The 26,323-nt window shown below is 57.4% G+C and overlaps 1 protein-coding gene across 1 annotated transcript; it reads left to right on the forward strand.

Moving 5' to 3' along the window:
• The first annotated feature begins 831 nt into the window (after positions 1-831).
• On the forward strand, positions 832-24,729 carry COLEC11 (collectin subfamily member 11). The gene is made up of 7 exons (XM_043927645.1): positions 832-975; positions 5,915-6,057; positions 13,613-13,684; positions 19,307-19,378; positions 21,800-21,853; positions 23,705-23,800; positions 23,979-24,729. Exons 2-7 carry the CDS (start codon positions 5,940-5,942, stop codon positions 24,368-24,370), a joined length of 804 nt encoding a protein of 267 aa, XP_043783580.1. The 5' UTR covers positions 832-975; positions 5,915-5,939; the 3' UTR covers positions 24,371-24,729.
• Positions 24,730-26,323: the final 1,594 nt, after the last annotated feature.

A 26,323-nucleotide genomic window follows, 5' to 3' on the forward strand; every position in this document is an offset into this window, starting at 1 on the left:
ATTTGTGACAACTTCTCTTGCCAGTCTTAATAAATGTTCATCTTTGAACCCAGCTTTTTTATGATCCTAATTTGCTAAGTGTCTTCTTAAGTGACACCCCCGGCCCCCCGCGCCCCACTTCCAGCCACATGGAGGCTGGATCCATCCAGTCATGGATTTGGCTTGTGTTGCCTTAAATGAAATCCCAGTGAGTGGAGGGCTTTGGGGATCTCACCATGGGTTGGGGCTTCCCAGGTGGCGGTAGTAGAGAACCCCGCCTGCCAATGCTGGGGACATGAGAGACGTGGGTTCGATCTCTGGGTCGGGAAGATCCCCTGGAGGGGGTGTGGCAACCCAGTGCAGCATTCCTGCCTGGAGAGTCCCCATGGACAGAGGAGCCTGGCGGCTACAGTCCGTAGAATTGCAGAGTCAGACAAGACAGAAGCAACTTAGTGCACACACACACAGATTAGGTCTCGGCAAGCAGCAGGTGAGTACTTCATGGTTTTGGACTTAAATCCACACGAAAAAAAAATACAGTATGTCAGCCTGTGCTTATTGCTCTCTGTGTGATATCAGGTGATAATTGCTCTCTGTGTGATATCAGGTGATAATTGCTCTCTGTGTGATATCAGGTGATAATTGTCACTCTCTACTCTCCTGCATTCCCACAATATGCATGCTTATTTACTCAAAGAAAGAAAGAGGAACAGAAAAGACGCATAAAGAAGGGACTGATGTGGAAGTTTGGGGGGAAGAGTGAGGGGCCCTGAGACCCCATCTCTCACACGTCCCCGAGTTCCCACACTCCCTCCTCCGCCCGAGGCTTTGCAAACAGGAAGCCGTTTGCAGATAAGGACGCAGCCCCGGCCCGAGTCACTGGCCGTCTGACAGCCAGGCCACTCGCCCGACGTGGGTCTGAGCGCAGCCCCCAGGCCGGGGTGCAGGTCCCTGCAGCCGCGGCCAGGACGCCCCTCCGCCTGCTGTGCACCTCAGGTAGGGACTCTGCCGGCCCCTCTGCAGCCTGGGGGCGGGACGCGGGGGGACCCCGTGGAAGATGCTGGGGCCACGAGGCGTGGCTGCTGGGGGGCGCTGGGGGTACTGGGAGCGGGGCAGAGTGGTCTGCTCCGGGTCGGCCGGTCGCAGGGACCAAGGCCGGGTTAATTCTGTGGTTCATGGTGGAGACTGCCCGGAGCCCACCAAGGAGAAGCACTTAGTCTACCAGTTACTAGCAGACCGAGGCAAGCCCTGCCAAGCTGATTCAAAGCGGGGAGCAGCAGTTTTTCCTGAGTCCCAGCCCGGGTACGTGCCCCGCAGGAGGGGCGCCCAGGAGAACTGCTCCTCTGTGCTTGAGTTCAGGTCAGTTCAGTTCAGTCGCTCAGTCGTGTCCGACTCTTCGCGACCCCATGAGCCGCAGCACGCCAGGCGTCCCTGCCCATCACCAAGTCCCGGAGTTTACCCAAACCCAGAGCCCAGCAGCTCCGGGTGGGGCACAGTGACAGGAGTCCAGCGGGGCTGCAGAAGGCAAACTGTCGGGGCAAATCCAGTCCCCTTATGTCGGGTCCCTTTATAATCGGGGAGGGGTCACCCCGCCTCCAGCACTGGGCTGGGCAGTGTTGCAGGGCGCCCCCCACCCCCAACGCCTGCCTGCGGGCTGAAGCTGGGCCTCAGTCCTGAAGCTGACGGGATGTTTGGAAGCCACGAGTGTGTATAACCAGGTTTTTGGTTTGATGGGAAACGTGTTGCTCTGGGGGTGAGCAGAGCAGCACCCCAAACTCTCACGGCTCCACAATTTTATTTACGGTTTTGAACAACCTATGTGCCAAATAAGAGAACACACGGATGATTCTCATAAAGTTAGGGGGGGAAATACGGAAAAGGGCTCTTCTTCCTTTGGGGGTCTTGATAAGAAGACGGGAAAGATGCGTGCCTTTGGAGTGACGCTGGCCGTGCTGTGGCCGCAGGGGAGGCCTGGTGTCACTGCAGGAATGACACGGGGGGTGGGGTGGGGTGTCTGCCCCCCAGACCCGCGGCGCTTCCAAGGAACATGCTTCTCTGCAGGCACTTGAGGTACCTGTAAGGTGCTGGGCCCGCTGTGGGTGTTTAATGAAAATGTACAGTTGCATGTTTGGCATACAGGAAGCCTCGTTTTTTCATTGCCTGTTTCATTCTTACAATGTATTTCTGCTAATTTCCTTTCCCCTCTGCAAAGCTGCCTCCTTCATGGAGGGGAGGGTCCTAGTCTCGCAGGCTCTGGCCTCCAGGGTCGTGGCCGGGAGATAAGGGTGTTGTTGTTGAAGAGGCGCCGGGAGGAGCTGCAGCTTCCTGGTTTATAAAACAAAATTCCTCTTCTAAGAGGGCAGGAAGAAGCCTGAAGGCTGGGAAACAGGCTCCCACCAGGGTCTGCCCACCCCAACTTCTGCTGACAGGACCTGCTGAGTGGGTGGGCACAGACACATGAGTGGGCAGAGGGCCAGGGGATGAGGGAAGGGCTGAGGGGGCTGTCCACCACTCAGGGTCCTCCTCCCGCTGCTCCCCTTTCTCGAGAGGCGGTCTTCTTGAGACCAAGTCAGAGCAGTTGTTGTTCAGTCCCTCAGTTGTGACTGACTCTTTGCGACCCCATAACCGCAGCACGCCAGGCCTCCCTGTCCATCACCAACTCCCAGAGTTTACTCAAACTCATGTCCATTGAGTCAGTGATGCTGTCCAACCATCTCATCCTCTGTCATCCCCTTCTCCTCCTGCCCTCCATCTTTCCCAGCATCAGGGTCTTTACAAATGAGTCAGTTCTTAGCATCAGGTGGCCAAAGTATTGGAGTTTCAGCTTCACCATCAGTCCTTCCAATGAACATGCAGGACTGATCTCCTTTAGGGTGGACTGATTTGATCTCCTTGCAGCCCAAGGGACTCTCAAGAGTCTTCTCCAACACCACAGTTCAAAAGCATCAATTTTTTGGCGTTCAACTTTTTTCACAGTCCAACTCTCACATCCATACATGACCACTGGAAAAATCATAGCCTTGACTAGACGGACCTTTGTTGGCAAAGTAATGTCTCTGCTTTTTAACTTGCTGTCTAGGTTAGTCATAACTTTCCTTCCAAGGAGTAAGCATCTTAATTTCATTGCTGCAATCACTATCTGCAGTGATTTTGGAGCCAAAAATGAAGTCTGACACTGTTTCCATTGTTTCCCCATCTATCTGCCATGAAGTGATGGGACTGGATGCCATGATCTTAGTTTTCTGAATGTTGAGCTTTAAACCAACTTTTTCACTCTCCTCTTTCACTTTCATCAAGGGGCTCTTTAGTTCTTCTTCACTTTCTGCCATAAGCGTGGTGTCATTTGGATATCTGAGGTTATTGATATTTCTTCCGGCAAACTTGATTCCAGCTTGTGCTTCCTCCAGCCCAGCGTTTCTCATGATGTACTCTACATATAAGTTAAATAAGCAGGGTGACAATATACAGCCTTGACGTACTCCTTTTCCTATTTGGAACCAGTCTGTTGTTCCATGTCCAGTTCTAACTGTTGCTTCCTGACCTGCATGCACGTTTCTCAAGAGGCAGGTCAGATGGTCTGGTATTCCCATCTCTTTCAGAATTTCCCACAGTTTATTGTGATCCACACAGTCAAAGGCTTTGGCATAGTCAATAAAGCAGAAATAGATGTTTTTCTGGAACTCTCTTGCTTTTTTGATGATCCATCGAATGTTGGCAATTTGATCTCTGGTTTCTCTGCCTTTTCTAAAACCAGCTTGAACATCTGGAAGTTCATGGTTCACGTATTGCTGAAGTCTGGCTTGGAGAATTTTAAGCATTACTTTACTAGTGTGTGAGATGAGTGCAATTGTGCGATAGTTTGAACATTCTTTGGCATTGCCTTTCTTTGAGATTGGAATGAAAACTGAACTTTTTCAGTCCTGTGGCCACTGCTGAGTTTTCCAAATTTGTTGGCATATTGAGTGCAGCACTTTCACAGCATCATCTTTCAGGATTTGAAATAGCTCAACTGGAATTCCATCACCTCCACTAGCTTTGTTCATAGTGATGCTTCCTAAGGCCCACTTGACTTCACATTCCAGGATGTCTGGCTCTAGGTGACTGATCACACCATCATGATTATCTGGGTTGTGAAGATCTTTTTTGTATAGTTCTTCTGTGTATTCTTGCCACCTCTTCTTAATATCTTCTGCTTCTGTTATGTCCCCACCATTTCTGTCCTTTATTGTGCACATCTTTGCATGAAATGTTCCCTTGGTATCTCTAATTTTCTTGAAGAGATCTCTAGTCTTTCCCATTCTGTTGTTTTCCTCTACTTCTTTGCATTGATCACTGAGGAAGGCTATCTTATCTCTCCTTGCTATTCTTTGGAACTCTGCATTCAAATGGGTATATCTTTCCTTTTCTCCTTTGTTTTTCACTTCCCGACTTTTCACAGCTATTTGTAAGGCCTCCTCAGACAGCCCTTTTGCTTTTTTGCACTTCTTTTTCTTGGGGATGCTCTTGATTCCTGTCTCCTGTATAATGTCACGAACCTCCATCCATAGTTCATCAGGCACTCTATCAGATCTAGTCCCTTAAATCTATTTCTCACTTCCACTGTACAATCATAAGGGATTTGACTTAGGTCTTACCTGAATGGTCTAGTGGTTTTCTCCACTTTCTTCCATTTCAGTCTGAATTTGGCAATGAGTTCATGATCCGAGACACAGTCAGCTCTCGGTCTTGTTTTTGTTGACTGTATAGAGCTTTTCCATCTTTGGCTGCAAAAAATATAATCAGTCTGATTTCGGTGTCAACCACCTGGTGATGTCCATGTGTAGAGTCTTCTCTTGTGTTGTTGGAAGAGAGTGTTTGCTATGACCAGTCAGAGCAATAGGTCTTGCTAAACACCCTGGTAGTCTCCTGATGCAGTTGTTTCTAGCTAGAGAGGATATTCTCACGTACGCTTTTGATTCAAACAATCTGAACATGGCCTGCATCCCACAAACACCAGGAAGCCAGAGTCCATCAACCTGAGCACAAGCAATCTGCCGCTAAAGCGGGGGTTCCCTCTCTTCCCGCCCCAGCCGTCCTGGTGAGATGCCTTCTCATCGATGTAAGGAGATAACGGATAAGCCACAGGTGCCTGTAGCAACACAATGTGCATGCCTCCTGGAGCAGTAATGTTGACTCAGGGCTTCCCTGGTGGCTCAGCAGGAAAGAGCCCACCTGAAATGCAGGAAAGAAGGGCTCGATCCCTGGGTCAGGAGGATCCCCTTGAGGAGGAAAAGGCAACCCACTCCAGTGTTCTTGCCTGGAGAATCCCATGGACAGAGGAGTCTGGTGGGCTACGGTCCATGGAGTCACAAAGAGTCAGACACGACTGAGCAGCTAAACAAGCAAAATAGAATGCTGAGTCAAGCAGGTAAGACCATGCAGTGAGAACCAGGATCCCAGGACTGAGATCTGGATGCACTAGCCCTGCGCTGTCCCAGAATCCGCTGAGCCGACTTCAGGGCAGGGGGAGCGGGCGGGCTCACAGGTGTGGGGACGGGCCCCTCTGCAGGAGACGCGGCTGGGGCAGGCGCCAGAGATTGGGGTCAGGATGCCATCGTGTGAAGGGTGGCTCTCCAGCGTTTGGTTTTTGATGATGAACACGCCTTTGTGTGTAATGAACCTTAGTTATAAAGAACCAAAAGACGAGAATCCGGAGTAACACCTCCCAGGATGGTCATCGTTGTCACCGCTGGGCAAGGGGACATCTGGGTGGAGGATTTTAAGTTGGCACCCGAGTGAGAAAGAGACAGAGGCAGAGAGAGACGGAGAGAGAGAGAGGGAGAGAGAGGGATGCCCCAGAACGATGGCAGCGGCCCCAGGCAGGCGGCCTGCGGGCTGTCACTCACTCTGGGCTTTCGGAATTCCCGTCACTGTTTATTCCCCCCCATCCCTCCAGGAGTCAGCGTCCTGCCAACCTCACCATGAAGCGGGCTCTGGCTCTGATGGGCCTGGCCTTCCTGTGTGTGCTCCGGGCTGGGGCCTCTCAGCAGACGGTGGACGACGCCTGCTCCGTGCAGATCCTCGTTCCCGGCCTCAAAGGTACGGTCCCCAGGCCTCCCGGGCTGGGCCTCCCACGTGGCGGCCGGTGGGCGGGCGGGTAACCTGGGAAAGGCAACCAGGAGGAGGTCCTAAGGAACGCTTTACACATAGACCAGTTGTTGTAGAAAGAGTCAGCAATTTCAAATGGTCCTTTCTGAATCCCGATAAAAATATACAAATGCACAGAAACTGGAAGAAAAGCTGGAAGGAGGCCCACCGCCGTCTCAGCAGCCGCGCTTCTGAGCAGAGTCCAGGAGGGTGCAGCCCCGCCTGTCTACAGCTCAGCCACGTCCACAGATTAAATACAAAATGGGGGCAGCGTCTAGAGTCAGGTGTTTGGGTTTACAAGTGCATCTCGAGGGCGCTTCTGAGAAGATGCTGTCTCCATCTGCTTCGGCACAGTTTCTGCCGCATCCAGATGAGATGTCTCTGGCCCACATGCTCCATGGGCCTGGTACGGCTTTCTCCCCCATGGGCAGCCGCCCCAGGGACCGGTCGCTTCCTTCAGCAATGGTCTCTCACCACCTGATGAGCCACTCAACTGCCAGGCAAAGGCCAGTCCACAGAGAGCTGACCAGCTGTCACCCCTGCCCCTCCCACACGCACGGGCTGGGCAGGTGCAGTGAGCAAATGCCTTGCGAGGTCTTCCACAGAGGGGGTGTGTCGCTGAATCAGCCTGGACCCTGCTCACCAAGGCTCTCACCCGCTAGCAGGAGGTTGGACAGGCTCCAAGCCGCGGCGTGGGATGTCTGGGGCCGTGGGTGACACGCTGTCACTCAGCGTGCGGTCTGGATCCCGGATCTCAGGGGCAGCCTCATCTCACACGTGTAGTTTCATGCTAGTCTGTCGACAACAAACCGGCATTTCCAGTGGAGAAACTTCCTAGTATATTTGCAAAAGCCCTTGGGATCTGGCAGCTTGTTTTTTCTTAGCTATCCGGCTTTGCTGAGGCATAACTGGCAAACAAGCTTCAGCGGCTATTCAGGGCGAGCTGCGTGATGCTGGACTCCACAGGCTGCTTGTGAACCGGCTGCAGAGGCACGCTGACGGGCCCGCCCACACCTCGCCTGGATACTCAGCGCGGCGTGTTCTGACTCAGAGCTGCGGGGCTGTGTGAGGGCCTTCTGGATGAGAGGGTGCTGGCTGGAAGCGAGGAGGGATTCAGTGTTCTGGCCTTTACGGGGGTGAGGGGAGCAGCGGGGGAAGGGTGGAGGAGAGATGCTCAGGTCTCCCTGCACACGTGCCCCCTGCAGAGTGAGGCTGGCATCACGGCAGGGCCCCCCCAGACCTGGGCCCCTGCGGCGGGAGAGGGGGGAGCAGGGGGCAGCTGCGCTCAGCTGGTCCTCACTGCCTGGATCCCCGGCTCACAGCTCCGTCTCTGACCTCGCAGGCGCTCCGGGACGCTCCCCGGATGCAGAAAGCAGGAGGCCCCGGGAGCAGAGAGAGGCCCTTCTGACCCCAGGCCCTTCCATGGGGCTCAGGGTCGTGGAGGGGCTGGGACTCCTCCAGCGCTCAGTGTAAACAGCGTCAGCGTCACACCCAGCCTCAGGGCACAGGGGATGCCCAGCCGCCCCCCACCCTCTCCAAGCGGCTTCCCGACCCCTGGGTGCTCCGGCCACACAGGGAGCCAGGGAGGGGACAAGGGCTCTGCCGGCCACACCTGCCCGGAACGTGCCCAAGAGCCTGTGAAAGGTCTGATGACCGCACGTGTGTCAGGAATGGCCTTGGCAGGTGGGGATGGAAGTAGAAACACAATACGGGTCCTGCTCTTAAGGTGAAAGAGGAGGTGCGTGGCCTCCGCTTGTCCATTAGATAAACATGGGGCCAGACTCAGCTCGCAAGGACCAGCCAGTGCCCATCTCCTTAGAAAGGGAGCCTGGAGACACAGAGGGTCTTGAACGCTGCCGCCTCTGCTGTCCCATGCAGACGCCTCCTCCACCGAGTCCACATGGGCTTCAGGTCCTTCTCAGCACGATTCCAAGCGGCCTTCCCCCGGACTGGCGCTGTGCTTGAGGTGAGGTCCATCTGCAGACCCAAAAATAGCATGCTCTCTTTGCATTCAGAGAGAGTAAGAGCCCTTTCCATTATGGCTGAAACAATGGGGTTGCAGGGAGAACACTAGTGTGTATTAGCAAGCCTGCCACTCAGAGATTTTAAAATGGCATCATTATTCTGAAGGTTTTATCCAATTGATTGGTTCAGTTCAGTTCAGTCATTCAGTCGTGTCCAACTCTGAGACCCCATGGACTGCAGCACGCCAGGCCTCCCTGTCCATTGCCAACTCCTGGAGTTTACTCAAACTCATGTCCATCGAGTCAGTGATGCCATCCAACCACTTCATCCTCTGTCGTCCCCTTCTCCTCCTGCCTTCAATCTTTCCCAGCATCAGGGTCTTTTCAAATGAGTCAGCTCTTCACATTAGGTGGCCAAAGTATTGGAGTTTCAGCTTCAGCATCAGTCCTTCCAATGAACACCCAGAACTGATCTCCTTTAGGATGGACTGGTTGGATCTCCTTGCAGTCCAAGGGACTCTGAAGAGTCTTCTCCAACACCACAGTTCAAAAGCATCAATTCTTCTGCGCTCAGCTTTCTTTATAGTCCAACTCTCACATCCATACATGACTACTGGAAAAAAATTGATTGGAGGAAGGTTGATAAAACAAGTTACGGGACTCACACATGCACTTGGGAATTTCGCTCTTCTGAAATGTTTCTCCTGGCCCGTGTCCCTTTCTCTTGTCATCTCCAGGCCCCTTCCTTCCGTTGCCGGGGCACCTGTGCCCTGCGCTTGGCCTGGGGAGGTCTGCCCGCAGACTGCATTTGCAGCAGGTGTGGTGAGAGCCGAGCCGCTGTGGTCCTCCCCCGGCGGCTGTGAACTCAGCCCACGATGCGCTCCCTGCCTTCTCGCTCCGGTGGAGAGTCCCCCCGAGTGCAGTCTAGGCGGGGGAGCTCGCCCACGGGTCTCGACGTGGTGCGCAGGCGCCAGGCAAGCCTCCCTTCGCGGAGGCCGGAGGACATCTGCACACAGCCGCGGGAAATGAGCAAGACAGCAAAGCGTCAGCCTCTGCTGGTGGAGACACTACGAATACCCGTCATTCAGAACCTGACGTAGCAAATCGGCCCCAGATCAGCGCCCGACAGAGACCGGGCTGTGGCGAAAGGCTTCCGCGCTCCGGGCTTGTGTGCGTTGCCAGATGCGTGTCATCACATGTGTGTTTGGGAGAGGTCAGGAGGACAGTCCCCAGCGAGGACCCCCCAGCCCTGAAGGAGTACAGGCTCTATGCCCCCAGACAGCAGACACCATGAATTCAAGCCCTGCCGAACACCAACAGGGCTTGGAAACCGCCTGTGTTCCTGGAAGTGCCTCTAGGGTGCGTGTGCAAGGAGGAAGTCAAGTTCAAGGTCAAGGTCGCTGGACAGGTGACCAGGAGCTTTCCCGGGCTGAGCCTAGGTATCTGGGCTGCCTCCCAGGGTGGGTGGGGGGGTGGTGAGTCTTTCCAGCGACCCCCAGCACGCTGTGTGCACACAGGTCGTCCCCTCCTCTTCAGAGATGAGGGAGCCAGGCGGGACAGTCTACATGGCCTGGGGCAAGGAGGCCAGGGGACTCCAGGTTCTGGACGACCTCCGACAGGACTGCGAGGAAGGCTGGGGGCCTCCGTCCAGCGCTGGGGGAGGCTTGAAGGGCCTAGAGCCAGAGAGTCACGGGTCAGAGCCCCAGAGCCTTAGGAGAAGGGCGAGGATGGTTTTCTGCCTACACTTGGGAAGAGAGAAACCCCTCAGGGGAGGGAGGTGGGAGGGGTTCAGGGTGGGGGGACACGTGTGTACCCGTGGCTGAGTCACGTCGATGTATGGCAAAGATCACCACAGTATTGTAAAGTAATTATCCTATAGTTAAATTAATTAATTAGAAAAAAGAAAAGAAGCCCCATGGGTCCCACTCGTCAGGAAGCCTTAACTGTGTCGGGTGATGTCTTATTCCTGTTCCTGTCTTGGCGAGGGGAGTCCGGGGACACGAGGTGATGTTCGGGGCTCTTCAGGCTCTTGCTGACCTTGGATCCTCACTCCCAACCCCTGCCGGATCCTCGGAGACGGCCGGTGGAAGCGGGCGGACGCGGGGCAGGAGGCGGCGTGATGGCTTTCTCTCCCCAAGGAGGGGCTTGGCCGCCTGTCTGCTCCCCGGGGCTTGGGTGTCCCGGGAAGCATGGCTGAGGCCAGGGTTGGAGGGCTGACGTGTGGCCGGTCTCTGGCCTGAGTCTTCATCCATGAAGTGGACACGGTTCCCGCGTCACATGGGATGTCGGGGGGCAGGGGCTGAGGTGGTGATGCTAGGCAGATGAGTGAAGCGGTGTGTGAGCTCTCGGAGTCCATCCTAACCGATGAAAGAAAACCTGGTGGGTTTGCTGGTGCTGCTTTTCCAGGATTGTAGAGGCGCCCGTGAGGTCCGGGCTCCCCAGGTGCTCTCAGAGACGCGGACACTCTCCTCACTGCCCTCCTGCGATGCAGCAGGTGCTCTGGTGGGCGCTTCCCTCCCGCAGCCTGGCGGGGCCCCTGATCTGAGCGCAGGCTGCTCTGGCTCCCCGCTGCCGGCCCAGACCCCCGGCTCGCTGCTCCTCACCTGCCCAGGCAGTCCTCTCCCCCCTCACTCCCTGCCTGGGTGCATCCGCCTGCTTCAGCAGGTCTCTGTCAGAAGCCGTGTCATCGGGGAGGCCCCTCCTGATCTCTGTCTAAATTATGGCCTTTTGTTGAAAACCTGCCTCATTTTATTCTCGTAGCCCATGTCACTGCCGGGGATTCACGTCTGTCTAATCCCCATTCACGTGCACACAGGCTTTAAATATTCCTTTTGCTCGTGTTGCTTTGCAGAATTTTCTCTTTACTCTGGACGTCCCGTGCGTCACTCTAGCACATCTGAGTTGTTTCCCTCATTTTCTTCTGCTGCTGCTCTGTGGGCGCTCGCATCACACCCTTCGTGACTTTCCGCAGAGCTGGAAAATCACAGCTATGAAGGCTCAAACGTCTGCTCCCCTTTTCTGGAATTCCTGTGTGGTGGGTGTGGGGATTTGTGGGTTTTTTCTTCAACTCCCGACTCGATAACTTCAAAACCAAAACAAAACTTTCCAGCCTTTCGTCCAAGTCCTTCTATCTAACCTTCTGTTTCATAAACTAGCCTTGTCATTGGCTATTCTGTTGCTCAGCCTGTCTATGTGTGTGTTAAGTCGCTTCAGTCGTATCCGACTCTTTGCGACCCCATGAAGTGTAGCCCTCCAGGCTCCTCTGTCCATGGAATTCTCCAGGCAAGAACACTGGAGCGGGTTGCCATGGCCTCCTCCAGGGATCTTCCCGACCCAGGGATGGAACCCACGTCTCCTGCATTGGCAGGCAGGTTCTTTCCCACTAGTGCCACTCCGGAAGCCCTGTCTATAGAGTAACTGGTTTTGGAAGTCCATTTCATGCAGGAGATCCCTAGTTGGTCCTTCCTCACTGCCCTTTGCTCCTGTTCCCTCTCTTCTTTGCGGGGATCCTCCGGGTCTCATTTCAGAGCAGGTTCTGGCTGCCCCCCGAGTCCTGCCTCCTGGGTTGTTCCTTCTCTCTCACGATGCCGGTGGCCCTGCAGTGTCCGCCGATTCTTGGCGGTAACAGATGAGTCTTCTGTTGCTGGTGCTTTATGCCGGACTATCAGTGCTTCTCCCAGTACCATTGTTGCAATGGTTTCCTTCCTTTTTAAAGAAAGAAAAAAAGTGAAGTTGTTCAGTTGTGTCTGACTCTTTGCGACCCCATGGACTGTAGCCTACCAGGCTCCTCCATCCATGGAATTCTCCAGGCAAGAGTACTGGAGTGGGTTGCCATTCCTTTTTAAAAGATAAGAAAAAATCCCGAGAACTACCTGGCGATTCAAGGAGTGTGTGTGGCTCACGTGTCAGTCACCCTGAGTAGTGGCTCCCGGAGCCGCCACGGCTGTGCTGGGGTTGGCGGTGACACGCCCCCCCCCCCCCCCCCACCTTCCAGCTCTCCTTGGCGCTCACTTTGCTCGTCTCTTTGTTGAACACTTCCCAGCCCACACACTTAGGCCAGATTATCAGTTTGGGCAGTGTCACTGAGGAGTCGGTAATCTCACAGAAGCCGGCCACCCAGGGAAGGGGCACGTGGAGCGTTCACACAGGACAGAAGTGCACTTGAACTTGTGCACACCTGGGAAGGCGCGTCAGCCACACCCACTCCCGGGAGGGGGTGCAGCAGGAAGCTACGAGAGGCGTGATGACTGTGGTGAGGACAGGCTCCCCGTCTCCAGAGAGGGGAGACCCACCTTGGGGGGGCTGAGGAACAGCCTCCTAGAGGGTCTGATGGTGAGAAGGAACCCCTCCAGGTGGGCTGACGGTCGTGGCCGACTCGGTGGAAGCAGCCGTGTGAGAAAGACCTGGGCTCCGGGCACGGGCTTGTGGGGCTTAGAGACGGGACATTATTTTTAGGGACATTTGGCAGTTGGTGGTTTTGAATCTCCAACCAAGGAAGGTGTCCTAACGGACTCTGCGTTTTAGGAAGGTCATTCTGGCGTGGACTGGAGCGGGACCGGGACGGGCGGGGGGGCTGGGATATTCCGTCAGGACTCCGTCCTCTCCCGTCATATCCTAACCTGCTCCCGCAGGGTTCTCTACGACCTGGCCCCTGTCCCGAGCCATGTGAGGGCAGGCTCATGGTCCACGCGCCCCCAGAGCTGCAGAGACACGGCCGGGCGTGGGGGCCGCAGAGGGAGACCGGGAGAGCTGGCTGGCCTGTGCACGGCTGGCGGATACTCACTCTCCCAGTTGCCTCCCAGTCTTTGGCTCAGATGGTAAAGAGTCTGCCTGCAGTGCGGGGAGACCCAGGTTCAATCCCTGGATTGGGAAGGTTCCCTGGAGAAGGAAATGGCAACCCATTCAAGTAATCTTGCCTGGAGAATCCCATGGATGGAGGAGCCTGGTCAGCTGCAGTCCATGGGGTGGCAAAGAGTCAGACATGACTGAGCGACTTCTCTCTGTCTCTCTCTGCGACCCCATGGACTGTAGCCCACCAGCCTTGGCGAGGGGGATGGAAAACCAGAACAACTCGGGACCTGGGGCTTGGCGTCCGGGTGAGTCGATGTCTCAGCGGCAGGAAAGTCCACAGAACAGACTCACTTCTGGGGGAAAACCCTGGGGTCGATTTGGGACGTGCCAAGTATGCAATACCTGGGAGACTCAACAGACAGCCCATTTCCCTGTTTTAGTTTTGAGCAAAATAAATGAAAGCGAGGCCAGTGGGAAGATGGCGCCAGCCCCGAGGGCCGGCTGGAGAGGGGTCTGCGCATGGCTGCCGGGAGAGGATGGGCGAGGACGCAGGGTCCGAGAGCAGACCCGGAGGGAGGCCCGTGGGAGGGGCGGGGACGCGGGGCTGAAGGCCCTGGGGCTGGGCAGGGGGGAGGGCAGGGCCCCGCTGGAGCCACAGACGCGGAGCAGCTTTCTCCGGTTGCCCCCTCCGCACAGAGGCCGGCGCCCAGAGCTCGGCGTGAGGTCCTAATGGCCTGTGGCTTCTTCCGCAGGGGACGCTGGTGAGAAGGGGGACAAAGGCGCCCCAGGACGGCCCGGAAGAGTCGGCCCCACGGGAGAGAAAGGTACCTGCCGCCCCTGGGCCCCGTGGGCGCGGCTGGGGCACGGGCACTGCTGGGGGAGAAGAGGGTGGGGGAATGTGAGTGAGCAGGTGCACAGAGCGCTCTTTAAACAGTGCTCCCGGGTTCCTGCCTGCCTGGCCCCAGGAAACAAAGTGCTTCTTGGGGGGCGCACATCACAGGATGGCTCAGGGCATGGAGCTCAGCTCTGGCTGGCCCTCACGTGCCCTGTGATCGTCACACATGTAAGCGCAATCATGAGGGTGTGCAAACAGCGATGGAAGCAGTTACGTCGGTGTGCAGGGGAGAGAGGGTGAAGATTTGGGTGGGCCATGGTGGGCGTCACTCTGTGGCCTCCCATTTATGGCTGATGGACGCTAGTCATTTTTTAGGCGGGTTCTGAATCCCGAGAACGAAGGTCACTTTGCACCTGTTCCCTTGCTAGTAAAATGGTGTCGTGTAGCCTGCTTCCTGGGCTGGTGCTGAGGTTCACAGGGAAGCAGCTACACGACCTGGTGCACGACGAGGTCAGCAAGCGTCCTCTTTAGGGAACACTTAACTGCGGCTGCTTTAAAATTTGCGAAGTCCTTAAAAGCGGTGTGTGGAGCGCTCTGTCAGCGCTGGGACACTGTCCTGTGAGAACACGCCCTGAGACGGTCTAGCCCGTCCCCAGCCAAGCTCACAACACTGGTGTCAGGTGGAGGTTGTGAAAGGCCATTATGTCTGTCAGCCCATGCCCTGTTTTCTCATTTTTTCGAGGTGTGATTTACCCACCGTCTCCTTTTGGCATGTACCATCCGTGACTTCGGCCTGTGAAACCCTGGTCCCACCTAAGACCTAGAGCGTTTCTGTCACCACCACCCCTCCATCAAGCCCAGGAGCTGGTTTTTATTTATTCTACCTTTACTTGGAACAAATTAATTAAAAAATAAACCAACTATGCTCCTGGCTCAAAGTTCAAAACGTATATTCCCAGGGACTAGCCTCCTTCATTCCCCACCAGCCACCCTCCCCACTGACCTACTGTCAGGGTTCTTCATCTTCGCAGATACTTTGGAACGACCAAGTGAGCTCTGTTCTTTCCTGCTTCTGTAGAGCAGTTGCAAAATGTACGTGTTGTCGTGCGTTTTATTCTTTCCGCTTCTCCATGTACTTGGAGATCCGTCCACAGGAGGACACGCGGGTTTGCTCGCTCCCTCCTGATGACATGGTGTCTGGGTTTTATCTGGCTGGTCTCCTATAAGGCAGGTTTGCAGTTTCCTAGGGCCTGGCTGCAGTGAGTCATCTTTAAATGTCATTCTTAATGTGCATGAGTGGAGCTGGAAGATAAATTCCAGACATGTAATTGTAGATCGAAATGCCGGTGTCTTTGAAATATGGGTGGATATGGCCGTTTAAAAGGGTCAAATCTGTCCACCCTTTCTTTCTTACTGAAGCAAAAGAATGCCATCCACCATCACCCTTACCGCCTTGGAGAGCTGCCAGCCTGGCAGCAGTGAGAGGCTACATCGGTGTGCTTTTTAAAAAGATGTGTTGACTTACCTGGCCGCGTCAGGCCTTTGCTGGGACATGAGGGATCTTTGTTTCGTCACACGGGAGCTTTCGTTGCTGCGCATGGGCTCTCTAGTTTTGGCCCTCGGGCTTAGTTCCCCCGAGGCAAGAGGGATCCTAGTTGTCCTACCAGGAACATTTTTGTGAGTTGCTGAGAAAGTGTGAGGAATTCCCTCCAGATGTCCCGAATGCCCCCTGGGCATCCAGTCTCCCTGGTTTTGCACTGTTTTCCCCATGGGACCCCTTCCTTCCCTTCTCCCCTGGCTCCTGACTGGAGTCTTCCCATCCCATCAAGGACCCAGCCCTTGGAAGGCCCTCAGTCAGTTGTCTGGGAAATACCTGGAAGGAGTGCCTCTGAAATCTGTGGGTGGCCTGTCTAAGGGCCGGGGTGACTGTGCGGGGACCCGCCCCTCCTCAGGTTCTGGGGTGGGGGGATGGTCTGTGGCCGAGGCATCTGGCCACGCTGGGCTGGCTTCCCCCTGCTGCCCGTCAGGCAGACACTCTGCTCTGAGATGCTCCTCCAAGCAGGAGGACCAGCTGGGCTTACACAGCTTCAGCTTTGGTTTGGGGGGGTGGCCGAGGTGGGCAAGACTGTCGGCCGGCGCCAGGAGGGGTGTGGTGGGTGGGACCGCAGCACCCTGCCCCTGGCGCCCTTCTCAGCCCAGCTCCCACGGAGGGCCAGCCGTGGGGCTGCTGCAGGTGGGGGCCCTCCCTCTTCGGCTGGCATGCCATGTGTTGGGGGGGTCTCTGGTCACACATGGTCACACATGGAGCAGCCCCCCTGCTGGGAACTCAAAGCAGCTACAGCTGAAAGTGCCTGCAAGCTGCTGGCTGGCTTTTCTGGAAGAACAAAGACCAGTCCGTTCGCGGCAGACCACCACCCCCACCACTGTCGGGGTCCTTCATTGGAATGCGAGTCCTGCCCGCACTTCCTGCCCGAACGCCCTGTGCACACAGCATGCGCTGGGCTTGCTGACACCACCTGCTAATCACGTGTCGTCTCAAGCCCCCAGACACGCAGCTAAGAGGTCGCCCACTGGCCCCCGAGCGCAGGAGCTGGGGCCCCTCCCGGCCCAGGAGGGTGAAGGGTGATCCCGACCCTGATGGGCTTTCTGGGCGCTGGAACGTGTGTGTCATGCCCATTAAAAATCGCTGAGGAAGCGGGCTGCCAAGTGCTCTTTCTGCCCAGTCTCCTCTTCAAAGGACTGTGTGAGATCTTCATTAAAATTAATCAGATTCACCAGCCCGCTGCAAGCCCCATCCCTCATGCGTGTCCAGAGGACAAATATGCGCAGTGCCCGTCTCATTAGCGGAGGGGACGGGCTCCCTGGGAGCTGCTACCGCCAGCTCCAGAGGTGTGGAGGGACAGGTTCTGAGTGTGTCCAGTGTGTTCCTGGTCCTCCCCCACCTCCAGAGCAGGGGAGTGTGCTTTTTTGTCCTAAAGACTGGAGAGGAGGCAGGATGAAGGCAGTGGGCTCTTGTTGCCTCCAGTCCCTGCCGGGTTAGCAGTCACCCGGCTTTTCTGCTGCTTCTGGTTGACCGTGGGTCGCCCTCAAGCAGAGAGCATGTGGATATGTCAGGGGACCCAGTGGTTCTCGCCTCTTCCTTCTCCAGCAAACCCCACAGAGAGAATACTCCGTGAGGAGCGGCAGCCCACCCCCCAAAGGCCTTGTGTGCGCAGGGTCAGGGTGCAGGAGCTGCCGGCTCCTGCTCCCAGTTCCAGCTCAAGTTCTGCGAGATGACAGGGTTGCAGGGTGTGTGTTTACGTTTGCATGTCTGAATGTGGTGTTCGTTCATGTGTGCATGTCTGCGTGAGTGTAGACATGTGTGTACACATATGTGTGCATGTGTATGTCATGCATATACATGCACAGGCATGTGCATGAGCACATTTGCATGAATGCACGTGCACACACATGTATATGTGTATGTGTGTTAGCATACACGTGTGTGCACACATGTAACAGGCACACACATATATGTACACACACGTGTAATGTGTGTGTGTGCACGAGTTGCCCAGCACCAACACTGCCCGCAGCAGCACCCACAGCTGGTAGCTGTTGTCACTCTGCCCTTGGGGGGCCTGATGTGTGGGAACCGTGCAGGGCAGGGTTCTGGTCATGCTGGCCACACCTGGGGCCCAGCTTCCCCCAGCGCCCGGCATTCTGCACAGAGGCCCTCTTGTGAGGCCACCAGGCGGGGAGCAGGCCCGGTCCTGCTCTAGCTTGGGGGCCTTGGAGTCACCCTGGGATGTGTTAAAATGTAGACTCTGGTGCGTGAGCTGGTGGGCCTCGGGCTCTGTGTGTCTGTGTGGGTCCAGGTGGGGTCGAATGACGGGGGCAGTTCGGCCAGGGCCCAAGTTCTGAGCGCCCCACACACGGCTCCTCGGGGCAGGTGGGCAGCGCCGTGCACCCAGTGTCTCAGACCACAAGGAGGGCATTATTATCCACTGTTTGGAGAGAGTCGATTTTGAGGGCCCAGATGCAGGGCTGGCTGAGCCCCAGCCTCGGCCTGCACGGGTAGCCTCCTGCACCTCCAGCCTTCTCGTGCCCTCAAAACCTCAGGGGTCCCCAAGTCTGGTTCTGGGATCAGGATGCAGACCAGCATCTGCATCACCTGGGAGCTTGTGGGGACACCCCTCCCAGACCTGTGGAGTCCCCCCTGGGGTGGGTCCAGCCATCCGTGGTGACAAGCCCCCGGGGGCCTCTCCCCGGGTCTGCGGACCCAGCACCTTTGCTCCCCGTTGGCCTTGGGCTCCAGGCCTGCCTCCATCCCCTGCCCCGTGAGCCGCTAGCGTCCAACTGTCTGATTGCCCGTATCTGTACCTGGTTTCTCAGAGCTCCCTGCAGCAGGGACCACGTCCCACACTCCTCCAAGGGCAGGAGCTGGACACAGACATGCTGGGGACAGGTGCCCTGTGTCAGCGGCAACCTTGAATTAGTGGCGAAGTTCGGCTGTGCAATTCACAGATGGGCTGAACGCCAGGGGCTCTGCAATCATCCTCCGGTTATGACTTATTTACAACAGCAGGATGTGTGCTAGACCCTGACTGCGTCCTTCAGCAGATGAACTGAACTTGATCGACTGCTAAGCTGGGAGGTTTTACATGTAGTGGGGGAAGCGGGGGAGGAAGCACTTCACCAGATTGTTCCTGATGGAGGTGCTTCCCCTCTAGGCCCTCCTCCCAGCCTCCTACCCTCTCCTGTCTGCTTGGGGCGGCAGGGGCCGTCTTGGGGGAGCAGAGGGGTGGGCAGGTGTTGTTCTGAGCGCCCCGCTGCAGGGGTCTCAGGGAGAAGTGAACCTCAGGTTGTAGGAGGCCCGCACTGTGTTCTCACCTTTTCTAGTTGGAATCTTTTTAGCAAACAGCAGACTCCGGATGACGGGCCCACGCTCACACCCGACCTACCCCAATGTGACCCAGGCTCCTCTGCGGTGGTGGGTCTTCTGAGTGAGACGGCATGTTGCCCAGGCAGGAGGTCACTCCCCAGGCTCCAGTGGCCCGCCCATCTCCAGTGGGGTCCTTGTGCCTGGAACCATTCGCCCAGCTCCTCACTGTAGGTGCAAGTCCCTTGACTGTGTCTCTGCCCTCCCGTCTGCAGCTGTGGTTGGGTGGGTGGTCTCTGAGACCTCCAGCTGCTCTGGGCATGGGTCTTCATGAGGCTGCCGGTGGAGCCCAAGGTTAATCTAATTTAGTGGATCTGCACGTCCCCTAAGGAGGCCATGGCAAGCGTCCCAGTGGACCCTGCGGGTCAATGAGGAAACAGTGTGAAAACCAGCCGAACCACCACAGGAGGCCCCCACGCGTCTCCTGTTACAACACTCGTCACCGGGGTTAGAGCCGCCTCCTCTGGCAGACGCTGAGCTGTGTCGCTCTTGCGTCCCCAGCGTCATGCAGGGCACACAGCGTCTGGGGCAGGACTCGCCTCGTGTCCGGCCTCCTCGTATGTGTGCATGGCTGTGTGTGTGCGCATGCATGTGTGTTCGGGGAGGCTGGCATGCGTACGCCTTACCCATACGCGTTACCTGTACACGTTACCTGTGCCTCGGCCGACTGTGATCTCGTTGTTTCCCCAGGCGACGTGGGCGATAAAGGACAGAAAGGCGGCGTGGGGCGCCACGGGAAGATCGGCCCCATCGGCTCCAAAGGTATCTCACTCACACCTCTGGCTCACGCTCCCTTGCGGGCTCACCAATGGGCTCTCGGAGAGCAGCTGGCGGGCGTGTTCATTGTATGTGCTTTACACGTGATCGGGTCTGCCCTGATGTTTAGTTTTTGGGAGCGATCAGACTCGACTGGGTGCCGCCAGGCAGGGGTGCCTCCACCCTGCAGGGCTGACGAGCTGCCCGGTCTCAGGGGACAATCAGGAGGCCCATTTGAGCAGCAGAAGGACGGTATTCTGGATGCACCGTGTGTCCACCTCCCGCTGGGGGGCTCAGACTTCCTGGGACTGGGGGGCAGCTCCCCACGAGCATCAGGACCCCCGTCACCCCGTCTGACCCGCACGACCCTGGAGGGTGGGCTTGAGAGACGAGGCCCAGGGCAGTCAAGGGGTGGCTCAGCCTCGTGCACTGCCCCCTCCACCTTCTGTCAGCGAATGATTTCTGAGCCCCTGGCTTATCTGCACCTCTGCTGGACCCCCAGGCTCCTGATGAGGCAGGCAGGCCTCCGGTCCCATGGAGGCTTCCCACAGGTCTTGTTGCAGGTGTTGGCAGCAGGAGACCGAGGCTGGGGGGGGCCTGGAAGGGTGCGGGGGGTTAGGGGTGAGGGAGCTTGGCTGTGGTCAGCTCTGCCCAGTGCGCACACACTCCATCACAGTCCTGGCCAAGGAGCCCTTCTTGCCAGGGCCGGGCTGGGCCAGGGCAGGTCCCTGTGGCCCCCATCAGGAGAGATCACCTAGACCCACTCGTGACTCAAAGCCCCAGATGGGGTGACAGGCCACAGTCCTTGGGCCCCACGGTGGGGACAGGGACTGTCCCTAGAGTGCCTCCGTCCCTAGCAAATCCGCAGGGAGCCCCTGCCCCGGGGATTCGTCACGGAGCACACAGATGTGCGTGACACAGAGGAGGACACGACTGCTTCCAGGAAACTCTAAAAAGTGGTGGTAAAACATTCATAACATAAAATGCATCACTTTCAGTGTACAATTCAGTGCCACTAAGCACCACTGCCATGTTGTACAACCACCACTGCTGGTTTATATATATAGAGATATTTGAAAATATATATATTTCCAAAATGCTTTCATTACTCCAAAGAGAAACTCTGTTTTCATGAAGTAGTAACTCCCCTCTCCCCTCCAGCCCCAGCGACCACTTATCTGTGTTCTGTCTGTGAACTTGCCCATTTAGATATTTCACATACATGGAAACATACACTATTTGCGCTTTTGTATCTTATTTCACTAGAACGATGCTTCCGAGGCTCATCTCTGCTGCAGTAGGCATCAGGACCTCCTCCCTCCATAGGCTGAACGATATTCTGTTGCATGGATGGAACACACTGTACTTGCCCCTTCATCTGCTGAGGGTCGCTGGAGGGGTTTCTGCCTTTTAGCCGTTGTGCAAAAGGCAGTGGACATTGCCTAGGAGTAGGGGTGTGCATGCTTGTAACACACAGCACGTGCTCTGGGTAAATGTCGGGGTCTCATGGGGGACAGCTTGCCCTGGAGGCACTCAGTGGGCTCAGCTTACCTGGGCTTCCATGTCTCTGAGGCTGCCATGCTGGGCCCTTGTCAGGTTGAACCCTGAGTCATTCTCAAGCTCCTGATGCTGAGAAAACAAAGGCATCGCTAGGGTGGAGCCTGTCGAGCTCTCTCCATCTCCATCAGAGAGAACACGGGTCTCCAAGGATATGCACTTCACCGTCCCTTCACTGCCAGGTCAGCAGAGATGCTTAGGTTCTCTCAGTGGGAAGAATGATTATGCTTTAGGGACATCCCTGTGATTTAAAAATAAATATCCATCGTCTAATTTCAAAGCAGCTAGAAGCTCTGTCTCCATGGCTTTCTCTGACCCCCTTGTTTCATAAGCTGGGAGAGATGGAGGGGCAGAGTGGCTGAGTGTCATGTCCTGTCCACGGAAGGCTGGTGCCCAGATGTCCATGGTGACACCTCGCTGCCTCCCAGAGAGGGTCAGGGAGGATCAGTCTCATCTTGACTGTCTTGCTGGGTAACCCGTAAGGTCCATTCATCTCTGAGGTCACATGTTCCACCTGGGTTCTCTTGCTGTGATGAGGGACTCGGACAGGACTAGCACTGAGCCTAAGATTTCCTGAGATGATGGATGTTCTAGGAAACACGCTGGCTTTCCAGGACTGACATGAAGAAACCCTTGTTTGGTCAACTGTCAAGTCCCTTGCTATGTGTGTGTTCCCGGTCATGTAAGCAGAGCCTGGAGAAGCAATCATCGACAAACTGTACCTCCCTACAGTTTGCCGCGGGAGAAGGGACCGGGAGAAACCCCAGGGCAGTGCCCATGGAAGAATGAACGCTGTCACCTGGACATTCTGAGCTCATGGAGCATGCCCTACCCCTGCTTGGTGACTTTGGCCTTGCTTCTCTTTTGCAGGTGAAAAAGGAGATTCTGGTGACATAGGACCCCCTGGCCCTAATGGAGAACCAGGTATGGCATAAAGGGTCCAGGGCTTTCTTAAACATGTGTTAAAACTGCACTTTTAAAAAGTTTAAATCATGACAGCACCCGGACCTGCCACACTCCACCCCCCTCCCCGGCGCCGCTCCCTAGGCTCCTTCAGTGATTGGTTCCCTCCCGCCTGAACGTGTCAGTGTCCTGCTTAGGGCCGTGGCCTGCCTGCCGACTGCATGTGGTCCAGCTCCTCATTCGGCTCAGACACAGGGGTCCTTTCCTGATGCGTCTCTGGGGAGCCCGCTTGCTCTGAGCACCGGGCTTCTCTGAAAAGCACTGTCTGTACCTTCTGGTTTCGCTCTTTCTGGAGTCCTTGCAGCAGACTCCCCAGGGGACCCCAGCTCAGCTCGTCCCTGCCGGCCACCCCTCCGGCGGCGGGCAGACCCGTCCTCTCTGTCAGCGTCCCGTCGCCCCCACTTCCCCTCTCTCCCCAGAGGAGCCCCTCTGCTGCCCGCCTTCCTTCTCCAGCGGAGCCGCCTGCCCCACCCCCTCCAGGGCGGCCCTCACCTCCCAGCCCACCGCCCAGCTCGCGCCTCCAGCGTCCCCGCAGGTTCACCTTGTCCACACACAGCCTCCCCACCCCGCCGGACTGTCCCTGCGGGCACCCCCGTCGTCCGTCCTGTTTCCGATCCCTGCCGCGCCCTCCCGCGGCTCTCGCGGCCCCTCAGACCCGTTGCTGAGACCCCCCTCCTGGCGGGTCTGCACCTGCCGGTCCTTGTCTGTCCCCCCCGCCCCCCGGGTGGCGCAGGAGACACCTCACAGATTCTGGATGAGGTGGGGACGCGGTGTCCGCGTCCCTGGGGCGGTCCCTGGGCGCGCTGAGGGGCCTGTCGGGCGGACAGCGGGCCCAGCTCTCCAGCTCGGCCCTCAGAGACCTCGAAGACACATCTCAGAGAAAGTGCCCTCAGAGCGACCGCACCCAGGCGCGGCGGCGCCAGTGCCCCGGGAGGGGGCGCCCTGCGGGTGGTGGGGGTGTTCGGGCTGTCGGTGACAAAGGGTGACTGGGAGTCTGGACAACGGGCCAGACACTGACGCTGACGAGTCCTGCGGGTGGGCGGGGCCGCGGCTGGGGGCGGGGCCTAGTGACGGGTGGGCGGGGCCATAGGTGGGCGGGGCCGCGGGCGGGCTAAGCCATAGGTGAGCAGAGCCGCTGGTGGGTGGGCCGAGCAGTGTGTGGGCGGGGCCGTGGGGCGGAGCCTAGTCATGGGTGGGCGGGGCCATAGGTGGGCGGGGCCGCGGACAGGCAGAGCCAGCGGTCCCTCCAGGTCTGGAGCCGAGGCTGGAGCGAGGTGTGACTCCACCTGCAAGTCGACCCGGATGCTGTGACGGCCAAGTGACATTCCGAAAAGGCTCCTTACCCCGTGGAGCTCTTCAGGGCATGATGATTAGGGTCCTCTCGAGAGGCCAGGAGGAGATACCTAAACTGAAGCGTGCTGGGCCACGCATGGATGACCGAACATCACCCAAGGGCTCTAGCTCCACCATGGTTCTCAAACGGCTCGTCTTCTCTCCACCTACCCCCACCCCCCACCCCCCGCCCCGGCAATGATGGTCCAGATATCCTCCAGCGGTGACGGTCACGACACCCACTCTCGCCCACCCCGTCCCACTTCTGCACCCCACTGATTTCCTCCCCACGGTGACCAGAGCGAGACTGAGAAACTAGGACCTGACTCGGGCGCCCCTGTTGCCGCCCTCCCACCGCTCCTCGCCTTTAGGGTTAAGTCTCGCTCACAGCCTGGACGGCCTGAGTGTCTGCTGCATCACGTCGGTGCTTTGGGGAGGGGGTTCATCTCCTAACATGCTGGCCGTGGTCTCCATTCACAGGCATCCCGTGTGAATGCAGCCAGCTGAGAAAGGCCATCGGGGAGATGGACAACCAGGTCACCCAGCTCACTGCCGAGCTGAAGTTCATAAAGAACGGTACGTGCTTCCGGGCACCTTCCTGCTCCCGGGCCTCCCCCAGCACTGCCCCGGGGACTGCTGGATGCGGGCGTGGTTTCCGTGGGCCAGCCGGGACTCTGCCCCTGCTGCACGGTGCGCTGGGTCGGTGCTCTGTTCGGGGACCACCAGCGCTCACCCTGCAGCCCTATCATCGCAGCCGTCGCCGGGGTGCGCGAGACGGAGCAGAAGATGTACCTGCTGGTGAAGGAGGAGAAGCGCTACGTGGACGCGCAGCTGGCCTGCCAGGGCCGGGGCGGCACGCTGAGCATGCCCAAGGACGAGGCCGCCAACGCGCTGCTGGCTGCCTACATCACGCAGGCCGGCCTGGCTCGCGTCTTCATCGGCATCAACGACCTGGAGAGGGAGGGCGCGTTCGTCTACGCGGACCGCTCGCCCATGCAGACCTTCAGCAAGTGGCGCAGCGGGGAACCCAACAATGCCTACGATGAGGAGGACTGCGTGGAGCTGGTGGCCTCAGGGGGCTGGAACGACGTGGCCTGCCACCTCACCATGCACTTCCTCTGCGAGTTCGACAAGGAGCATGTGTAGGGGGCCCCCGCATTTCCAGGGTCTGAAAGGAAAAACAGTGTTTCTGGGTATTATTCCTGAAGAACCTAACGTTTTACAACTTGTAGCCAGAATGTTTGTTATGTAATTATTACTCCGAATTGCTCTTGGCTTTGTCCAAAGTATAAAATGATGTCTTTAAATATTACAACAGTTAAGTACAAACAATGGTAGTGAGGTCTTAAAGGACTATGTATGGAAAAGCATCCTCTTAACTTTATCATGCATCTGTAAATTATATTAAAATATAAGTTCCTTTTCTTTATTAATCAAGTAGAGACAATTTTGCTTTGCTGCAAACCCAGATTTCAAGAACAAGAAAAATAAAGGCTCTAATCTGATGGTTGAATGTACAGTGTCCTTTTGTCTTCCATGTCCTCAGTATTCCTTGTCTATTCCTGTATCACTGTCACCCCCAAACAGCAACTTGTGACAAATCTTCGGTGTCCCTGCAGGTGCCATGGGGCAGGACTTCACGCCAGACACGGCCAGGCTCTGCCTCACTGGCCACACTTGACCGTGAGGCCACACAGGTGGCTGGATGATGCCTGGGTTCCTCGCTGGGCACCTCTGCCCTGGGCAGCTCCCGATGACCGCTGGCACTTCTGAGCAGCACCGCCTGAGCCCATGAGGGAAGTGACGCCCCATCCCAGTCTGCATCCCTGTCTCAGAAGCCAGTGGCCAGGCCCAGCCTATACTCAGGAGGGGCCTCCTGGGGGTGGGGACACTGGGGGCCATTCTAGAAGCTGCCTGCCACAGTCACCCATGATTCTTCCTCCTGTATGTCAGAAACCTCAGCAAAAAAATTAACAAGCATCTTCATTTTTCTAAGCAAGCAAATAACAAACATCTTCATTTTTCTAAGGAAGCATATAGATGTGCATGTACGAAGGAAAACAGCTGGGGCCGGGGGCCAGAAGGGGGCTGGGGGGAGACAGTCTCAGGGCCTCCTGCGAGTCCGTCTTGGGAGCGAGGCCCTGCTACCCGACTATGTCTGCAGCTTGTACACTGACTGCCTCGGAGGAAGGGACGGTCTGCCTCGAGCCACTGGGGCGAAGGGAAGGCGGGGTGATGCCCAGCGCGGTGAAGGTGCCAGATTCCATCAGAGGGCTGGTCCTCTTCGAGCGCCCTGTGGATGTGTAGGTACCATAGCAGCCTTGCTCCGGGTTTCTGTGGGCACCCCCACAGCACCCCCGGGATCTGCAGGCATCCCCGCCCTGAGCCCACTGCCCTGAGCCCACTGCCCTGAGCTGGCCCAGGTGCCTGCCCCTCACAGGACGTGCAGATCCAGCCCAGGGGGCCGGTGCCAGGGAGCTGACTGCGCAGGACCGTGCGGGCCAGGGGCTCGGGAGGGGTCGGGCCTGGGAGTCCTGAAGCCTGAGCCTCTGCAGCGTGAGGGCCGGGACCTCTGCCTGAGAGACTGCGCTCCATCACGGGAACCGCCCTGGTTCTAGGGTGGGTCAAGGGTGCCCCCACCCGGCCCTAGCCGGGCTCTTCTCCCGGGGTAAATGCAGCCCAGGGCAAGCCCTCACCTCCCTGGTCTGAGTCCCTCTCTTATAGGGAGGCGGAGGGGGGCACCTCTGTGCTCTCATGGGGACCAGAGGGAGCCATGTACGCCCCCTCCTCCGCCACGCCCTCCTGGGAGGCCCCGTGCCAGCAGGCCGCGCAGGAAGCCCGCGGCCCGGTCTGTGGTCGGGCCGGGCCACACGCCTCTGCAGGGGGTGACCACTGCAGCGCATTTGCTCGGACTCGACGGCCGGCGGGAAGCCGGGATTGAAGCGCTAATTCAAGCCCCCGGCTTGGCAAGGGAGGGCGCGGCGCCCCACCTGCGGAGGAGGAGCAGCGGTCTGGCTGCGGGTGGGCCGCGCTTCTCAGGCTGCACCGAGGCGGGACCTCGAAGCTGTGCGCGGATGCGCGCCGCCCGCGGCCGCGGGA

Source organism: Cervus elaphus, chromosome 16, assembly GCF_910594005.1.
Source record: "Cervus elaphus chromosome 16, mCerEla1.1, whole genome shotgun sequence".
In the NCBI taxonomy this organism is placed as follows: domain Eukaryota; kingdom Metazoa; phylum Chordata; class Mammalia; order Artiodactyla; family Cervidae; genus Cervus; species Cervus elaphus.